The sequence below is a fragment of the Tachypleus tridentatus genome, chromosome 2 (genome assembly GCF_004210375.1).
Source record: "Tachypleus tridentatus isolate NWPU-2018 chromosome 2, ASM421037v1, whole genome shotgun sequence".
Classification (NCBI taxonomy): domain Eukaryota; kingdom Metazoa; phylum Arthropoda; class Merostomata; order Xiphosura; family Limulidae; genus Tachypleus; species Tachypleus tridentatus.
The window spans coordinates 9354245-9370174 of record NC_134826.1 but is presented as its reverse complement, the minus strand read 5'-3'; the positions used below and the strand labels follow the sequence as shown (position 1 = coordinate 9370174).

Below are 15930 nucleotides of genomic sequence, written 5' to 3'. Positions count from 1 at the left end.
GCAGATATGGCAAAGTCTGTCTTAGACCAAATATTATGGTAAACTATAAACAGATATTTCATAGGATGTAACCTTTGACCTCCAAGATCACACTTAAATAAACAAAGAGCACAAATGTGTCATGGATGACTTAACAAATACACTACATGGCCAAAGGTATACGAACACCCAACCATCACACCCATATGTGCTTGTTGAACATCCATGGATGACTCAACAAATGTATTTGGTTAAGTGAAACTATCGAGATTACAATTTTTTCAGTCATATTTCTCATAGAATGAGCTGTTTCTTTAGACACATGGTTGAAAGTTTGTTTCTGTTTATTTTAAATACTTGTTTAATATTTGGTTAACTGTACAAGATGGTCCCAGATTCACCACAAGGGGGTTGGAAGATTCTCTTTGATAACTACAGTTTTTACTTAGTAGATGAAAGAGTAGTTTTCTAATTTTGTAGAAAATATTGAATGCTCCCTTCTTTTCTTTGGCTGTATACTAAAATATCTCACTGTATGAATACTTATCATGTCACTGAGTAATCAAGAATTATCTGTCAAATGTGTAGAGATGTTACAGATTGCCTCTGGTGTACTGACTCACGTTTTTCAGCAACATATCACTGCATTAGTAAAAATAAATTATTCAAATAGAATGCAATTAACCTCCTGAATCTACTGTGTATTCTACAGAGTACATCTCCTTATTATTAGTTGAAGAGTCTAAAGTATCTACCGTACATACCCATCAATACTATTATATCTTAACGTTTTTTTAACACTCAGCAAAAGCAAGTTTACCAACAGCAACTGTACAAGTATCATAATCACATTTTATACTTAATTCATGCAAAAACGTAAAAAAATGAAAACAATTATGTCTTACGTGTATCTTTTGCTAATCCAGCACCAATGTAAACCAAAAGGATGTTGCCAGTAGGCCTCATCACCGTTAAATCTCCTTGACCTGTCGAAACTTTAACTTGTTTCATTCCTCCCCCTACAAATCCTTCTTTCTTGACACGGAACTGCATGCTGTGACGTAAACAGAGTCTGTATAAGAAATTCCTAATCTAACAAGACGTATAAAAACCTAACAAACATCCATTATTACATAAACTACCAAATATTTTATAAAAGCATTAGGTACATGGGGATATACAGTGAAATTTTAAGATATCCACATTGAACTAATAACAGTTCCTTGAAACTAATGTACAATGCTTCCAAAGTGGGAATAACTTTATATGGTGTTAAAAATGATTCTGTCCTTGAAATTCATTCTGAGTTTTTGACAGTAATGGAAACTATAAACTGTAAAAACCTATTGGATAAACGAAGGAGAACATCATAAAAAACACATAGAAAATAACTGTTTATATATCTACATTAAAACTTAATTTAAAAATGTACAGGTGTCAAACATGCCAAAAAAACAAAACAAAAACTATTTGGTCATGAATGGTATTTAACTTTTTATCAACTTCTTTGTATGCAAACGATTTTCACTCACACCTATTAAAAATAAACTAAATGTCTTAGACATTTCTATCAACAAACATGAACTTTCATATAACCTGTTTAAAAAAGTGTAATAGCTATATGCTGGTATACATTTCAAGTAATGGGTTTTTGACGTTGTTTTTTGCGAGTTTTTGGATTACATTTTAAAATGTTTTCACTTCATTGTTTTGTGGTTGTTGATAAGTTTTGTTGACTTATACACGTTATGTTCTCATTTTGTAATTACACATTACACATTACTACCAGGTGTGTATACACATGTCTCCGTGTGTGTGGTATAGTTACGCAAGCAACTATAAAACAGTAAATAATAGAGTACTTTATTCAACAACTTCTATATCTTTGAGAACAAACATTTCAGGTTATTAATTCACTTACTACATCTGCACATATAAAGTTCCATATAAAACACATTTCAAATTATGATAGCCCAATTATTCCTTTTAAACACTTTAGTATTAATTCTTACCTGTCAGAAAAAACTCAGAGGCAAAGCTTTCTCAAACCTTTTATGAAAGGTTTTGTCAAGCACAGTCAAAAGTTCTGTCTTAAACATACATTCTAGAAGACTGTCATAGTCATTTTTTCACCTGAATGACTAACAAGTCATCTTGATGTGTGCTGTAAGAGGGAATTCCATATAACTTAAGTTTTCTCTAGCAACTGATATTCTGTCTCATAAAACAAGCAACTGTGATATAGAAAATAAATTACAATGCTAGAGTGTTCCTTATTTTGCTAATGCTCCATGTTGAGGTTTTCCTTGAGTTAGCAAAAACATTTATCCAGAAACAAGTAGCCAGGAAAGATCCAACTTTACTTTTATTTTATTTAAACAGTTTTAATTTAATCATGAAGACAAGAGGTATGTTCTTTGAAGTACCATTTCAGTGGAAGAAATAATTAACAGTTGTAAGTGTAAACATTTGGTAAATTTCCAAAACAAAATCGATTCATTAATAAAGGACACAGTAATGTACTGTGATTACCATATGTGTAAGTCAATCTTATTGTAACAGATAGAACACAATACCTTCATGCCTTTATTTAGTTGTAAATTCTGTTTAGGAACAGTTAAAATGAATCATTTTACTTCAAACATTTTAATCATTATAATAGTTTTTTCATAGAAACACAGAACTAATGGAAAATTTTATGTTAAAAGGGAAAAAACTGTTAAAAGTTCAACTAAAGTTAACTTTGTTAAACCTTTATAATGTTTACATTAAAAATTAATGCATGCACATAAAAAGAAATGAAAATATGTACCTAACTGATATCTGGTTGATATTTTCAAGTTCGATTTTTCTTTTAATCACTTCTTTCACAAGTCCTTTCTCAGGTCCTTTTTTAACCTAATATGAAAGAAGTTAACAATCATTACTTTATGTAAATATTTATGAATTTAAACATGAGAAAAGTAATAAAATCTTTAACTGTTTTAAAAATCATTACTGAAAACACACAAATAACAACACTATCATACTAGTAACAGAACGAAGTACAAATTATATAAAACAAACATGTCTGTTTTTGAATTTCACACAAAGCTACAGAAGGGCTATCTGTATTAGTCATCCTTAATTTAGCAGTGTAAGACTAGAGGAAAGACAGCTAGTCATCACCACCCACTGCCGACTCTTGGGCTACTCTTTTACCAATGAATAGTAGGATTGACAGTACATTATAATGCCCCAATAACTGAAATGGCGAGCATGTTTGATGCAACGGGGATTTGAACTTGCGACACTCAGATTACGGGTTGAACACCTTAACCCACCTGGTCATGCCCAGCCTAAAACAAACATGAAAACATTTTTGGAAGATTGACATCACTTCTTTACATTATTTAGAAATTTAACCTTCAAGAAGGAATATTTGCTTTTAAAACATTGGATAGTGATTTACAGATTTCTGTGATACAAATAGCAGTTCCCTTTCATATTTAATATATTTCTAGTTATTATCCATTTCTAGAACAATTAAATTAATTTTTAACAGAAACATTTTTCACGTCCTACTGAAAATCCTACCCTAGTATCAAAATAACTAAAATTATTACATACATCACACAAAAGTTTTAAAATTTTTAATATGAAAGAAATTATTTCTTATTCTTCATCAAATCTCTTAAGTAATATCTGTGTTTACAAAAATATGTATAACACGAGCAAGACATGACATTTTCACTAGTATTCTGTGGACTTTGAGAGTTACTGGTAGCTTCAATTCCACTTCATTACAAGTGACACAAGTTTACTCCTATAAAGCCAGTTAATTTAATCCAAACCAAATTACATTAAAAGTTATACCAACCTTTTCTCTTCCAATGAGGTAAAGGCACTTTTGTGTTAATACCAAATCTCGTTTTGTGATCTAACAAATAAAATTTCAAACATAACAGAGTCAATGAGTGAAAAACCACAAATATTTTTAGCAACTTCATTCAAATTCAATCTTAAATTGCAATTTAACATTGGTAAGTTAGCAATGAAATGAAACTTAACAATCATTCACTATGCTAATACATGACGACAAACCCACCATAATATTCTTACACTCACAAATTGAAAGATAACTCAAAAGCATTCTTTTCACTGTACTTCTAAATATCAGTGTCTTTCTATTATAATACATAAATCTGTAATGGATCACAAACACAGTCTAGCTTGTGTTATGTGAGATCTTTAGGCTCATGTCTGTAATGGATCACAAACACAGTCTAGCTTGTGTTATGTGAGATCTTTAGGCTCATGTCTGTAATGGATCACAAACACAGTCTAGCTTGTGTTATGTGAGATCTTTAGGCTCATGTCTGTAATGGATCACAAACACAGTCTAGCTTGTGTTATGTAAGATCTTTAGGCTAATGTCTGTAATGGATCACAAACACAGTCTAGCTTGTGTTATGTGAGATCTTTAGGCTCATGTCTGTAATGGATCACAAACACAGTCTAGCTTGTGTTATGTGAGATCTTTAGGCTCATGTCTGTAATGGATCACAAACACAGTCTAGCTTGTGTTATGTAAGATCTTTAGGCTAATGTCTGTAATGGATCACAAACACAGTCTAGCTTGTGTTATGTGAGATCTTTAGTTTCATGTCTGTAATGGATCACAAACACAGTCTTGCTTGTGTTATGTGAGATCTTTAGGCTCATGTTCTGTTTCATTCTATTCTTTATTTTATTTTATTTCTTGTCCTTTTCTTTCACAATTTCTGTTTCTTGTTCTGTCTTTTTGTGTGTGTCCAAATGTAGTATTTTCTCTCCCTTTGTAATGTCCAGGAATTCTCCCTCTAAATATAGTTTTATAAAAGAAAATTCAGAAATTCATCTGAATATCCAATCAAATTCATCCAAATATTTGTAACATTTAAAATGTTTCAATTTTTTTTCTCTATACTTTCATTGATTGTCAAACTTCATACAACAGTTTTAACCCAGAAGTTAATTGTCAAACTTCATACAACAGTTTTAACCCAGAAGTTAATTGTCAAACTTCATACAACAGTTTTAACCCAGAAGTTAATTGTCAAACTTCATACAACAGTTTTAACCCAGAAGTTAATTGTCAAACTTCATACAACAGTTTTAACCTAGAAGTTAATTGTCAAACTTCATACAACAGTTTTAACCTAGAAGTTAATTGTCAAACTTCATACAACAGTTTTAACCCAGAAGTTAATTGTCAAACTTCATACAACAGTTTTAACCCAGAAGTTAATTGTCAAACTTCATACAACATTTTTAACCCAGAAGTTAATTGTCAAACTTCATACAACATTTTAACCCAGAAGTTAATTGTCAAACTTCATACAACAGTTTTAACCCAGAAGTTAATTGTCAAACTTCATACAACAGTTTTAACCTAGAAGTTAATTGTCAAACTTCATACAACAGTTTTAACCCAGAAGTTAATTGTCAAACTTCATACAACAGTTTTAACCCAGAAGTTAATTGTCAAACTTCATACAACAGTTTTAACCCAGAAGTTAATTGTCAAACTTCATACAACATTTTAACCCAGAAGTTAATTGTCAAACTTCATACAACAGTTTTAACCTAGAAGTTAATTGTCAAACTTCATACAACAGTTTTAACCTAGAAGTTAATTGTCAAACTTCATACAACAGTTTTAACCCAGAAGTTAATTGTCAAACTTCATACAACAGTTTTAACCCAGAAGTTAATTGTCAAACTTCATACAACAGTTTTAACCTAGAAGTTAATTGTCAAACTTCATACAACAGTTTTAACCCAGAAGTTAATTGTCAAACTTCATACAACAGTTTTAACCCAGAAGTTAATTGTCAAACTTCATACAACAGTTTTAACCTAGAAGTTAATTGTCAAACTTCATACAACAGTTTTAACCTAGAAGTTAATAATTCTTATTTTGAGATTGAGATATACTTTTCTTGAAAAACCAAAAGAAGTACAGTATCTTTTAAAGCAAACCACAAAGTAAAACCACAGATGAATGTATTATGTCATCTGATCTATATGTGTCATAAGATCATGTGCATTACATGTGTTATAATGTCATCAACACTACATCTGTTACATTCAGTACCAAAAAGAATGTTTACAGCTAAACATCCACAGCAACTGCTTAAGGTATCAGTAAAAACAAATGCAGAACAGGCCAATCACTGGAGTATATAACAGTGCGTTACATTTATAATATTAATTACTGTTACAGGAAAAGTAAAATTATTGTCCCTACTGCATTATACTCACTCAAAGTTTACATATGTATTTGAAATGACACAAAAATGTATGTTTGTTTTTGGAAGCTTGTGCAATGCTACACACAGGCTACCTGAACTAGCCAGCCCTAATTTAGCAGTGTAATACTAGAGAGAAGGAAGATAGTCATCACCACCCACTGTTAACTCTTGGGCTACTCTTTTACCAGCAAGTGGTGGGACTGACAATCACATTATAATGCCCCAACAGCTGAAAGGGCGAGCAAATTTGGTATTACAGGAAATCGAACCCACCACCCTCAGATAACAAGTTGAGCACCCTAACTGCTTTGCTATGTCTGGCCCAACCTGAAAATACAGTTACTGATGCATGTGACAATTGAACCAATTTCTTATCTTTCTTTTAAAATATATTTATACGTATCACACAGATATTATTATTTTATTTATCTATAATATATATATTACACAGATACTATTTTTATTTATCTATAATATATATTACGCAGGTATTATTGATTTTATATATCTATAATTTATATATATATATTACACACATTATTATTTTTATTTATCTATAATAATAATAATAATAATAGGTTCATTAATAGCTACACGCTTCAAGAAAATGATTCTTTTTAAAACTTTTTCACTCACAAAATCATTGATACCAACATAAAAGTTACCCTGGTCTGGCTATTTGATAAAATCTATTATTAATATGTAAATAGTTCTGGTCAACAAATCTTGGGATACCTTAAACCTCCTGTCAAACTTTTTAACTGTGCCAGCAAATTCTATGTGCTCTCTTTTTCCGACAAGAACACGGATTGCAGGAAACTCATCCAAACCAATGTAGTCGCCAATAAAATTTCTGTTAATGCTGTAACGTCTTCTTTCCTTCTTTCCATAGAGTAAATCAGCAGCTAAGAAACATGAAGATTTTTGTAAAACATGAAAAAGTAAAGTACATTGAAATACTGATAGCAAACTAAGACAACCACCAGTTTTCAAACAGTTTCTTGTCTGCATGATTCACTCAAGACATCTACAATACATTGTGTAAGTTACATACCTTTAGACTGTTATATTTCAGCTAAATATTAATCAAAATATTATAGCAATATTTATTAATAAATGTAATGAAAGTATATATATATATATGTTTACATTGCATATGCTGTTCAAAATGTTTGGTTTATTGTCCCACCTTGTGTTTTCAGTTTCATGTAGTGTCTTCTTGCTACATAACGTCGGAAAGCTTTCTGTATCACACGTGCATAACTGTCATACATTCTTTCTCTTCTTTCTTCCAAAAAAAAAAAGCTAAACAAATACCAAATGTTATTAAAATGCAACAAATTACTGCTTACAGTCAAACATAGTGATACACTACTTAACTTTACATTGTAAGTTCATTCTACTTGTGTTAGGTAAATAACATTTACTTTAAACAATCACTAGAACTGACTTAAAATGCTTAATGAAAGTAAGTGACAGTAAACAAATTTCCTGAAACAGGAAGTAAAAATTAATAATAGCACGACTGCTGACTGGAATTACTAACTACATCAATAAGAATGTGAGAAGAAAATATACTGGTAATATTTTAAAGTGATATTAGAGTTGTAAAGAAATGAAACAGTCAGAAGACAAAGGATGTAACAAAACAAAGAGTAGAACCCATCGTACAGAAATAGACTAGATAAAAGTACTAGTTGACAGAAGCTACAGTATGATTGGATATATTACAACGAGGCATAATATTTAATAATAATAAATAATGATCAACTTATTAATTATAAAGCTTTGATAGAGGTTGCAATATGACTCACTGTAACTAAATAGGGCATAATATTTCAGGGTAATTAATTCACTGCTTCTAGGTTCTGAAAAGACATCAATTGTCAAACAGGACATAATATTTGAGAACAACAATACCACAATAAACTTACTGATTCTGGAGCCTTGATAAAGAGTTTAGTTGTACCCAGCTGATACTCATCCTTTTCTAAGTCAGCATGATTCAAAATATGCATTACTCCTTTTCTGATGTCTCCTTGCCAACTGGGCCAGGTCTCCTTTGTCAAAATTGAATACCTGTAGGTAAATAACACAGAAACTTATTAAATGAGTAGTAAATTAATAACACAGCGAGTTTTGTTGGATTGAAATGAGCTATACAAAAGCAATATCTGTAAGAAAGTGGTTCTCTTCATGTGTGTTCTCAAACCCACAAGATGAGATGTGAGTGGACCAAAGAATCACATAACCTACATCATTAGTTTTTTTCTATACAAGTTCTCTAAATATTTGTAACTGTCACTAGAAGTAAACTAGATTAGTATAAACATTTGTAACTGTCACTAGAAGTAAACTAGATTACTATAAACATTTGTAACTGTCACTAGAAGTTAAATAGATTACTATAAACATTTGTAACTGTCACTAGAGTAAAAGTAGATTACTATAAACATTTGTAACTGTCACTAGAAGTTAACTAGATTACTATAAACATTTGTAACTGTCACTAGAAGTAAACTACATTACTATAAACATTTGTAACTGTCACTAGAAGTAAACTAGATTACTATAAACATTTGTAACTGTCACTAGAAGTTAACTAGATTAGTATAAACATTTGTAACTGTCACTAGAAGTTAACTAGATTAGTATAAACATTTGTAACTGTCACTAGAAATTAAATTACTATAAACATTTGTAACTGTCACTAGAATTAAAATAATATAAACATTTGTAACTGTCACTAAAAATTAAATTACTATAAACATTTGTAACTGTCACTAGAATTAAAATAATATAAACATTTGTAACTGTCACTAGAATTAAAATAATATAAACATTTGTAACTGTCACTAGAATTAAAATAATATAAACATTTTTTAACTGTCACTAGAAATTAACTAGGTTACTATAAACATTTGTAACTACTTTGAAAAATTAATGTGATTATTAAATATTTGTAACTACTTCTACTTATTAATATGGTTACTACCAATATGTAACCACTTCCACTTATTAATATTGTTACTAAATATTTGTAACCACTATACTAATTAATATGCTTCTAAACACATGTAACCACTTCTACTGATTAATATGATTACTAAGTATGTGTAACCACTTCTACTAATTAATATGGTTACTAAATATATGTAACCACTTCTACTAATTAATATGGTTACTAAATATACTTAACCACCACTGAGAGTGAATGGGATTAGTACCAATTATCATTAGAATTTAATCAAATGTAATTGTGGAAAAACTAGACTTAACTGTTACTATCTCTTGTGTTTATAAAGAACAAGTACTTGTAGTTCAAAGTTACAGACCTACATTGTTTATAAAGAACAAGTACCTGTAGTTAAAAAGTTACAGACCTACATTGTTTATAAAGAACAAGTACCTGTAGTTCAAATGTTACAGACCTACATTGTTTATAAAGAACAAGTACCTGCAGTTCAAAAGTTACAGACCTACATTGTTTATAAAGAACAAGTACCTGTAGTTCAAAAGTTACAGACCTACATTGTTTATAAAGAACAAGTACCTGTAGTTCAAAAGTTACAGACCTACATTGTTTATAAAGAACAAGTACCTGTAGTTCAAAAGTTACAGACCTACATTGTTTATAAAGAACAAGTACCTGCAGTTCAAAAGTTACAGACCTACATTGTTTATAAAGAACAAGTACCTGTAGTTCAAAAGTTACAGACCTACATTGTTTATAAAGAACAAGTACCTGTAGTTCAAAAGTTACAGACCTACATTGTTTATAAAGAACAAGTACCTGTAGTTCAAAAGTTACAGACCTACATTGTTTATAAAGAACAAGTACCTGTAGTTCAAAAGTTACAGACCTACATTGTTTATAAAGAACAAGTACCTGTAGTTCAAAAGTTACAGACCTACATTGTTTATAAAGAACAAGTACCTGCAGTTCAAAAGTTACAGACCTACATTGTTTATAAAGAACAAGTACCTGTAGTTCAAAGTTACAGACCTACATTGTTTATAAAGAACAAGTACCTGTAGTTCAAAGTTACAGACCTACATTGTTTATAAAGAACAAGTACCTGCAGTTCAAAAGTTACAGACCTACATTGTTTATAAAGAACAAGTACCTGTAGTTCAAAAGTTACAGACCTACATTGTTTATAAAGAACAAGTACCTGTAGTTCAAAGTTACAGACCTACATTTTTTATAAACAACAAGTACCTGCAGTTCAAAAGTTACAGACCTACATTGTTTATAAAGAACAAGTACCTGCAGTTCAAAGTTACAGACCTACATTGTTTATAAAGAACAAGTACCTGTAGTTCAAAGTTACAGACCTACATTGTTTATAAAGAACAAGTACTTGTAGTTCAAAAGTTACAGACCTACATTGTTTATAAAGAACAAGTACCTTCAGTTCAAAGTTACAGACCTACATTGTTTATAAAGAACAAGTACCTGTAGTTCAAAAGTTACAGACCTACATTGTTTATAAAGAACAAGTACCTGCAGTTCAAAAGTTACAGACCTACATTGTTTATAAAGAACAAGTACCTGCAGTTCAAAAGTTACAGACCTACATTGTTTATAAAGAACAAGTACCTTCAGTTCAAAAGTTACAGACCTACATTGTTTATAAAGAACAAGTACCTGCAGTTCAAAAGTTACAGACCTACATTGTTTATAAAGAACAAGTACCTGCAGTTCAAAAGTTACAGACCTACATTGTTTATAAAGAACAAGTACCTGTAGTTCAAAAGTTACAGACCTACATTGTTTATAAAGAACAAGTACCTGCAGTTCAAAGTTACAGACCTACATTGTTTATAAAGAACAAGTACCTGCAGTTCAAAAGTTACAGACCTACATTGTTTATAAAGAACAAGTACCTGTAGTTCAAAAGTTACAGACCTACATTGTTTATAAAGAACAAGTACCTGCAGTTCAAAGTTACAGACCTACATTGTTTATAAAGAACAAGTACCTGCAGTTCAAAAGTTACAGACCTACATTGTTTATAAAGAACAAGTACCTGTAGTTCAAAGTTACAGACCTACATTGTTTATAAAGAACAAGTACCTGTAGTTCAAAGTTACAGACCTACATTGTTTATAAAGAACAAGTACCTGTAGTTCAAAGTTACAGACCTACATTGTTTATAAAGAACAAGTACCTGTAGTTCAAAAGTTACAGACCTACATTGTTTATAAAGAACAAGTACCTGTAGTTCAAAGTTACAGACCTACATTGTTTATAAAGAACAAGTACCTGCAGTTCAAAAGTTACAGACCTACATTGTTTATAAAGAACAAGTACCTGTAGTTCAAAAGTTACAGACCTACATTGTTTATAAAGAACAAGTACCTGCAGTTCAAAAGTTACAGACCTACATTGTTTATAAAGAACAAGTACCTGCAGTTCAAAAGTTACAGACCTACATTGTTTATAAAGAACAAGTACCTGTAGTTCAAAGTTACAGACCTACATTGTTTATAAAGAACAAGTACCTTCAGTTCAAAAGTTACAGACCTACATTGTTTATAAAGAACAAGTACCTGTAGTTCAAAGTTACAGACCTACATTGTTTATAAAGAACAAGTACCTGCAGTTCAAAAGTTACAGACCTACATTGTTTATAAAGAACAAGTACCTGCAGTTCAAAGTTACAGACCTACATTGTTTATAAAGAACAAGTACCTGTAGTTCAAAAGTTACAGACCTACATTGTTTATAAAGAACAAGTACCTGTAGTTCAAAAGTTACAGACCTACATTGTTTATAAAGAACAAGTACCTGTAGTTCAAAAGTTACAGACCTACATTGTTTATAAAGAACAAGTACCTGCAGTTCAAAAGTTACAGACCTACATTGTTTATAAAGAACAAGTACCTGTAGTTCAAAAGTTACAGACCTACATTGTTTATAAAGAACAAGTACCTGCAGTTCAAAGTTACAGACCTACATTGTTTATAAAGAACAAGTACCTGCAGTTCAAAAGTTACAGACCTACATTGTTTATAAAGAACAAGTACCTGTAGTTCAAAGTTACAGACCTACATTGTTTATAAAGAACAAGTACCTTCAGTTCAAAGTTACAGACCTACATTGTTTATAAAGAACAAGTACCTGTAGTTCAAAAGTTACAGACCTACATTGTTTATAAAGAACAAGTACCTGTAGTTCAAAAGTTACAGACCTACATTGTTTATAAAGAACAAGTACCTGCAGTTCAAAGTTACAGACCTACATTGTTTATAAAGAACAAGTACCTGCAGTTCAAAAGTTACAGACCTACATTGTTTATAAAGAACAAGTACCTGCAGTTCAAAAGTTACAGACCTACATTGTTTATAAAGAACAAGTACCTGCAGTTCAAAAGTTACAGACCTACATTGTTTATAAGAACAAGTACCTGCAGTTCAAAAGTTACAGACCTACATTGTTTATAAAGAACAAGTACCTGTAGTTCAAAAGTTACAGACCTACATTGTTTATAAAGAACAAGTACCTGCAGTTCAAAAGTTACAGACCTACATTGTTTATAAAGAACAAGTACCTGTAGTTCAAAAGTTACAGACCTACATTGTTTATAAAGAACAAGTACCTGCAGTTCAAAGTTACAGACCTACATTGTTTATAAAGAACAAGTACCTGTAGTTCAAAGTTACAGACCTACATTGTTTATAAAGAACAAGTACCTGTAGTTCAAAAGTTACAGACCTACATTGTTTATAAAGAACAAGTACCTTCAGTTCAAAAGTTACAGACCTACATTGTTTATAAAGAACAAGTACCTGTAGTTCAAAAGTTACAGACCTACATTGTTTATAAAGAACAAGTACCTGCAGTTCAAAAGTTACAGACCTACATTGTTTATAAAGAACAAGTACCTGTAGTTCAAAAGTTACAGACCTACATTGTTTATAAAGAACAAGTACCTGTAGTTCAAAGTTACAGACCTACATTGTTTATAAAGAACAAGTACCTGCAGTTCAAAAGTTACAGACCTACATTGTTTATAAAGAACAAGTACCTGCAGTTCAAAAGTTACAGACCTACATTGTTTATAAAGAACAAGTACCTGTAGTTCAAAGTTACAGACCTACATTGTTTATAAAGAACAAGTACCTGCAGTTCAAAAGTTACAGACCTACATTGTTTATAAAGAACAAGTACCTGCAGTTCAAAAGTTACAGACCTACATTGTTTATAAAGAACAAGTACCTGCAGTTCAAAGTTACAGACCTACATTGTTTATAAAGAACAAGTACCTGCAGTTCAAAAGTTACAGACCTACATTGTTTATAAAGAACAAGTACCTGCAGTTCAAAAGTTACAGACCTACATTGTTTATAAAGAACAAGTACCTGTAGTTCAAAAGTTACAGACCTACATTGTTTATAAAGAACAAGTACCTGTAGTTCAAAAGTTACAGACCTACATTGTTTATAAAGAACAAGTACCTGCAGTTCAAAAGTTACAGACCTACATTGTTTATAAAGAACAAGTACCTGTAGTTCAAAGTTACAGACCTACATTGTTTATAAAGAACAAGTACCTGCAGTTCAAAAGTTACAGACCTACATTGTTTATAAAGAACAAGTACCTGCAGTTCAAAAGTTACAGACCTACATTGTTTATAAAGAACAAGTACCTGTAGTTCAAAAGTTACAGACCTACATTGTTTATAAAGAACAAGTACCTTCAGTTCAAAAGTTACAGACCTACATTGTTTATAAAGAACAAGTACCTGTAGTTCAAAAGTTACAGACCTACATTGTTTATAAAGAACAAGTACCTGTAGTTCAAAAGTTACAGACCTACATTGTTTATAAAGAACAAGTACCTGCAGTTCAAAAGTTACAGACCTACATTGTTTATAAAGAACAAGTACCTGCAGTTCAAAAGTTACAGACCTACATTGTTTATAAAGAACAAGTACCTGCAGTTCAAAAGTTACAGACCTACATTGTTTATAAAGAACAAGTACCTGCAGTTCAAAAGTTACAGACCTACATTGTTTATAAAGAACAAGTACCTGCAGTTCAAAAGTTACAGACCTACATTGTTTATAAAGAACAAGTACCTGTAGTTCAAAGTTACAGACCTACATTGTTTATAAAGAACAAGTACCTGCAGTTCAAAAGTTACAGACCTACATTGTTTATAAAGAACAAGTACCTGTAGTTCAAAAGTTACAGACCTACATTGTTTATAAAGAACAAGTACCTGCAGTTCAAAAGTTACAGACCTACATTGTTTATAAAGAACAAGTACCTGTAGTTCAAAAGTTACAGACCTACATTGTTTATAAAGAACAAGTACCTGTAGTTCAAAAGTTACAGACCTACATTGTTTATAAAGAACAAGTACCTGTAGTTCAAAAGTTACAGACCTACATTGTTTATAAAGAACAAGTACCTTCAGTTCAAAAGTTACAGACCTACATTGTTTATAAAGAACAAGTACCTGTAGTTCAAAAGTTACAGACCTACATTGTTTATAAAGAACAAGTACCTGCAGTTCAAAAGTTACAGACCTACATTGTTTATAAAGAACAAGTACCTGTAGTTCAAAAGTTACAGACCTACATTGTTTATAAAGAACAAGTACCTGTAGTTCAAAAGTTACAGACCTACATTGTTTATAAAGAACAAGTACCTTCAGTTCAAAAGTTACAGACCTACATTGTTTATAAAGAACAAGTACCTGTAGTTCAAAGTTACAGACCTACATTGTTTATAAAGAACAAGTACCTGCAGTTCAAAAGTTACAGACCTACATTGTTTATAAAGAACAAGTACCTGTAGTTCAAAAGTTACAGACCTACATTGTTTATAAAGAACAAGTACCTGCAGTTCAAAGTTACAGACCTACATTGTTTATAAAGAACAAGTACCTGCAGTTCAAAAGTTACAGACCTACATTGTTTATAAAGAACAAGTACCTGCAGTTCAAAAGTTACAGACCTACATTGTTTATAAAGAACAAGTACCTGCAGTTCAAAAGTTACAGACCTACATTGTTTATAAAGAACAAGTACCTGTAGTTCAAAGTTACAGACCTACATTGTTTATAAAGAACAAGTACCTGTAGTTCAAAGTTACAGACCTACATTGTTTATAAAGAACAAGTACCTGCAGTTCAAAAGTTACAGACCTACATTGTTTATAAAGAACAAGTACCTGTAGTTCAAAGTTACAGACCTACATTGTTTATAAAGAACAAGTACCTGCAGTTCAAAAGTTACAGACCTACATTGTTTATAAAGAACAAGTACCTGCAGTTCAAAAGTTACAGACCTACATTGTTTATAAAGAACAAGTACCTGTAGTTCAAAAGTTACAGACCTACATTGTTTATAAAGAACAAGTACCTGCAGTTCAAAAGTTACAGACCTACATTGTTTATAAAGAACAAGTACCTGTAGTTCAAAAGTTACAGACCTACATTGTTTATAAAGAACAAGTACCTGTAGTTCAAAGTTACAGACCTACATTGTTTATAAAGAACAAGTACCTGCAGTTCAAAGTTACAGACCTACATTGTTTATAAAGAACAAGTAAGTTCAAAAGTTACAGACCTACATTGTTTATAAAGAACAAGTACCTGCAGTTCAAAAGTTACAGACCTACATTGTTTATAAAGAACAAGTACCTGCAGTTCAAAAGTTAC

At 31.0% G+C, this 15930-nt stretch overlaps 2 protein-coding genes across 2 annotated transcripts in view; both read right to left on the bottom strand.

Annotated features, from left to right (window-relative positions):
• The window catches only part of LOC143237813 (unconventional myosin-Ie-like), a 524866-nt gene that overhangs the window by 10989 nt on the left and 497947 nt on the right, over positions 1-15930 (bottom strand). The window lies entirely within an intron of this gene.
• On the bottom strand, positions 2006-7551 carry LOC143237818 (unconventional myosin-Ie-like). Its single transcript, XM_076477450.1, has 5 exons — positions 7444-7551; positions 6990-7159; positions 3839-3898; positions 2792-2877; positions 2006-2143 (listed from the first exon to the last, which is right to left on the bottom strand). Exons 1-5 carry the CDS (start codon positions 7526-7528, stop codon positions 2101-2103), a joined length of 444 nt encoding a protein of 147 aa, XP_076333565.1. The 5' UTR covers positions 7529-7551; the 3' UTR covers positions 2006-2100.

What these genes read in the sequence shown, in the direction of transcription:
- LOC143237818 (XM_076477450.1), bottom strand. Translation starts at nt 7,528, where the DNA reads ATGTATGACAGTTATGCACGTGTGATACAGAAAGCTTTCCGACGTTAT. An exon ending in AGTTTGACAGGAGGTTTAAG is followed by an intron (nt 3,899 to 6,989) that starts GTATCCCAAGAT and finishes TTTATTTGTTAG; the next exon opens with ATCACAAAACGAGATTTGGT. An exon ending in ATCAACCAGATATCAGTTAG is followed by an intron (nt 2,144 to 2,791) that starts GTACATATTTTC and finishes TCCCTCTTACAG; the next exon opens with CACACATCAAGATGACTTGT.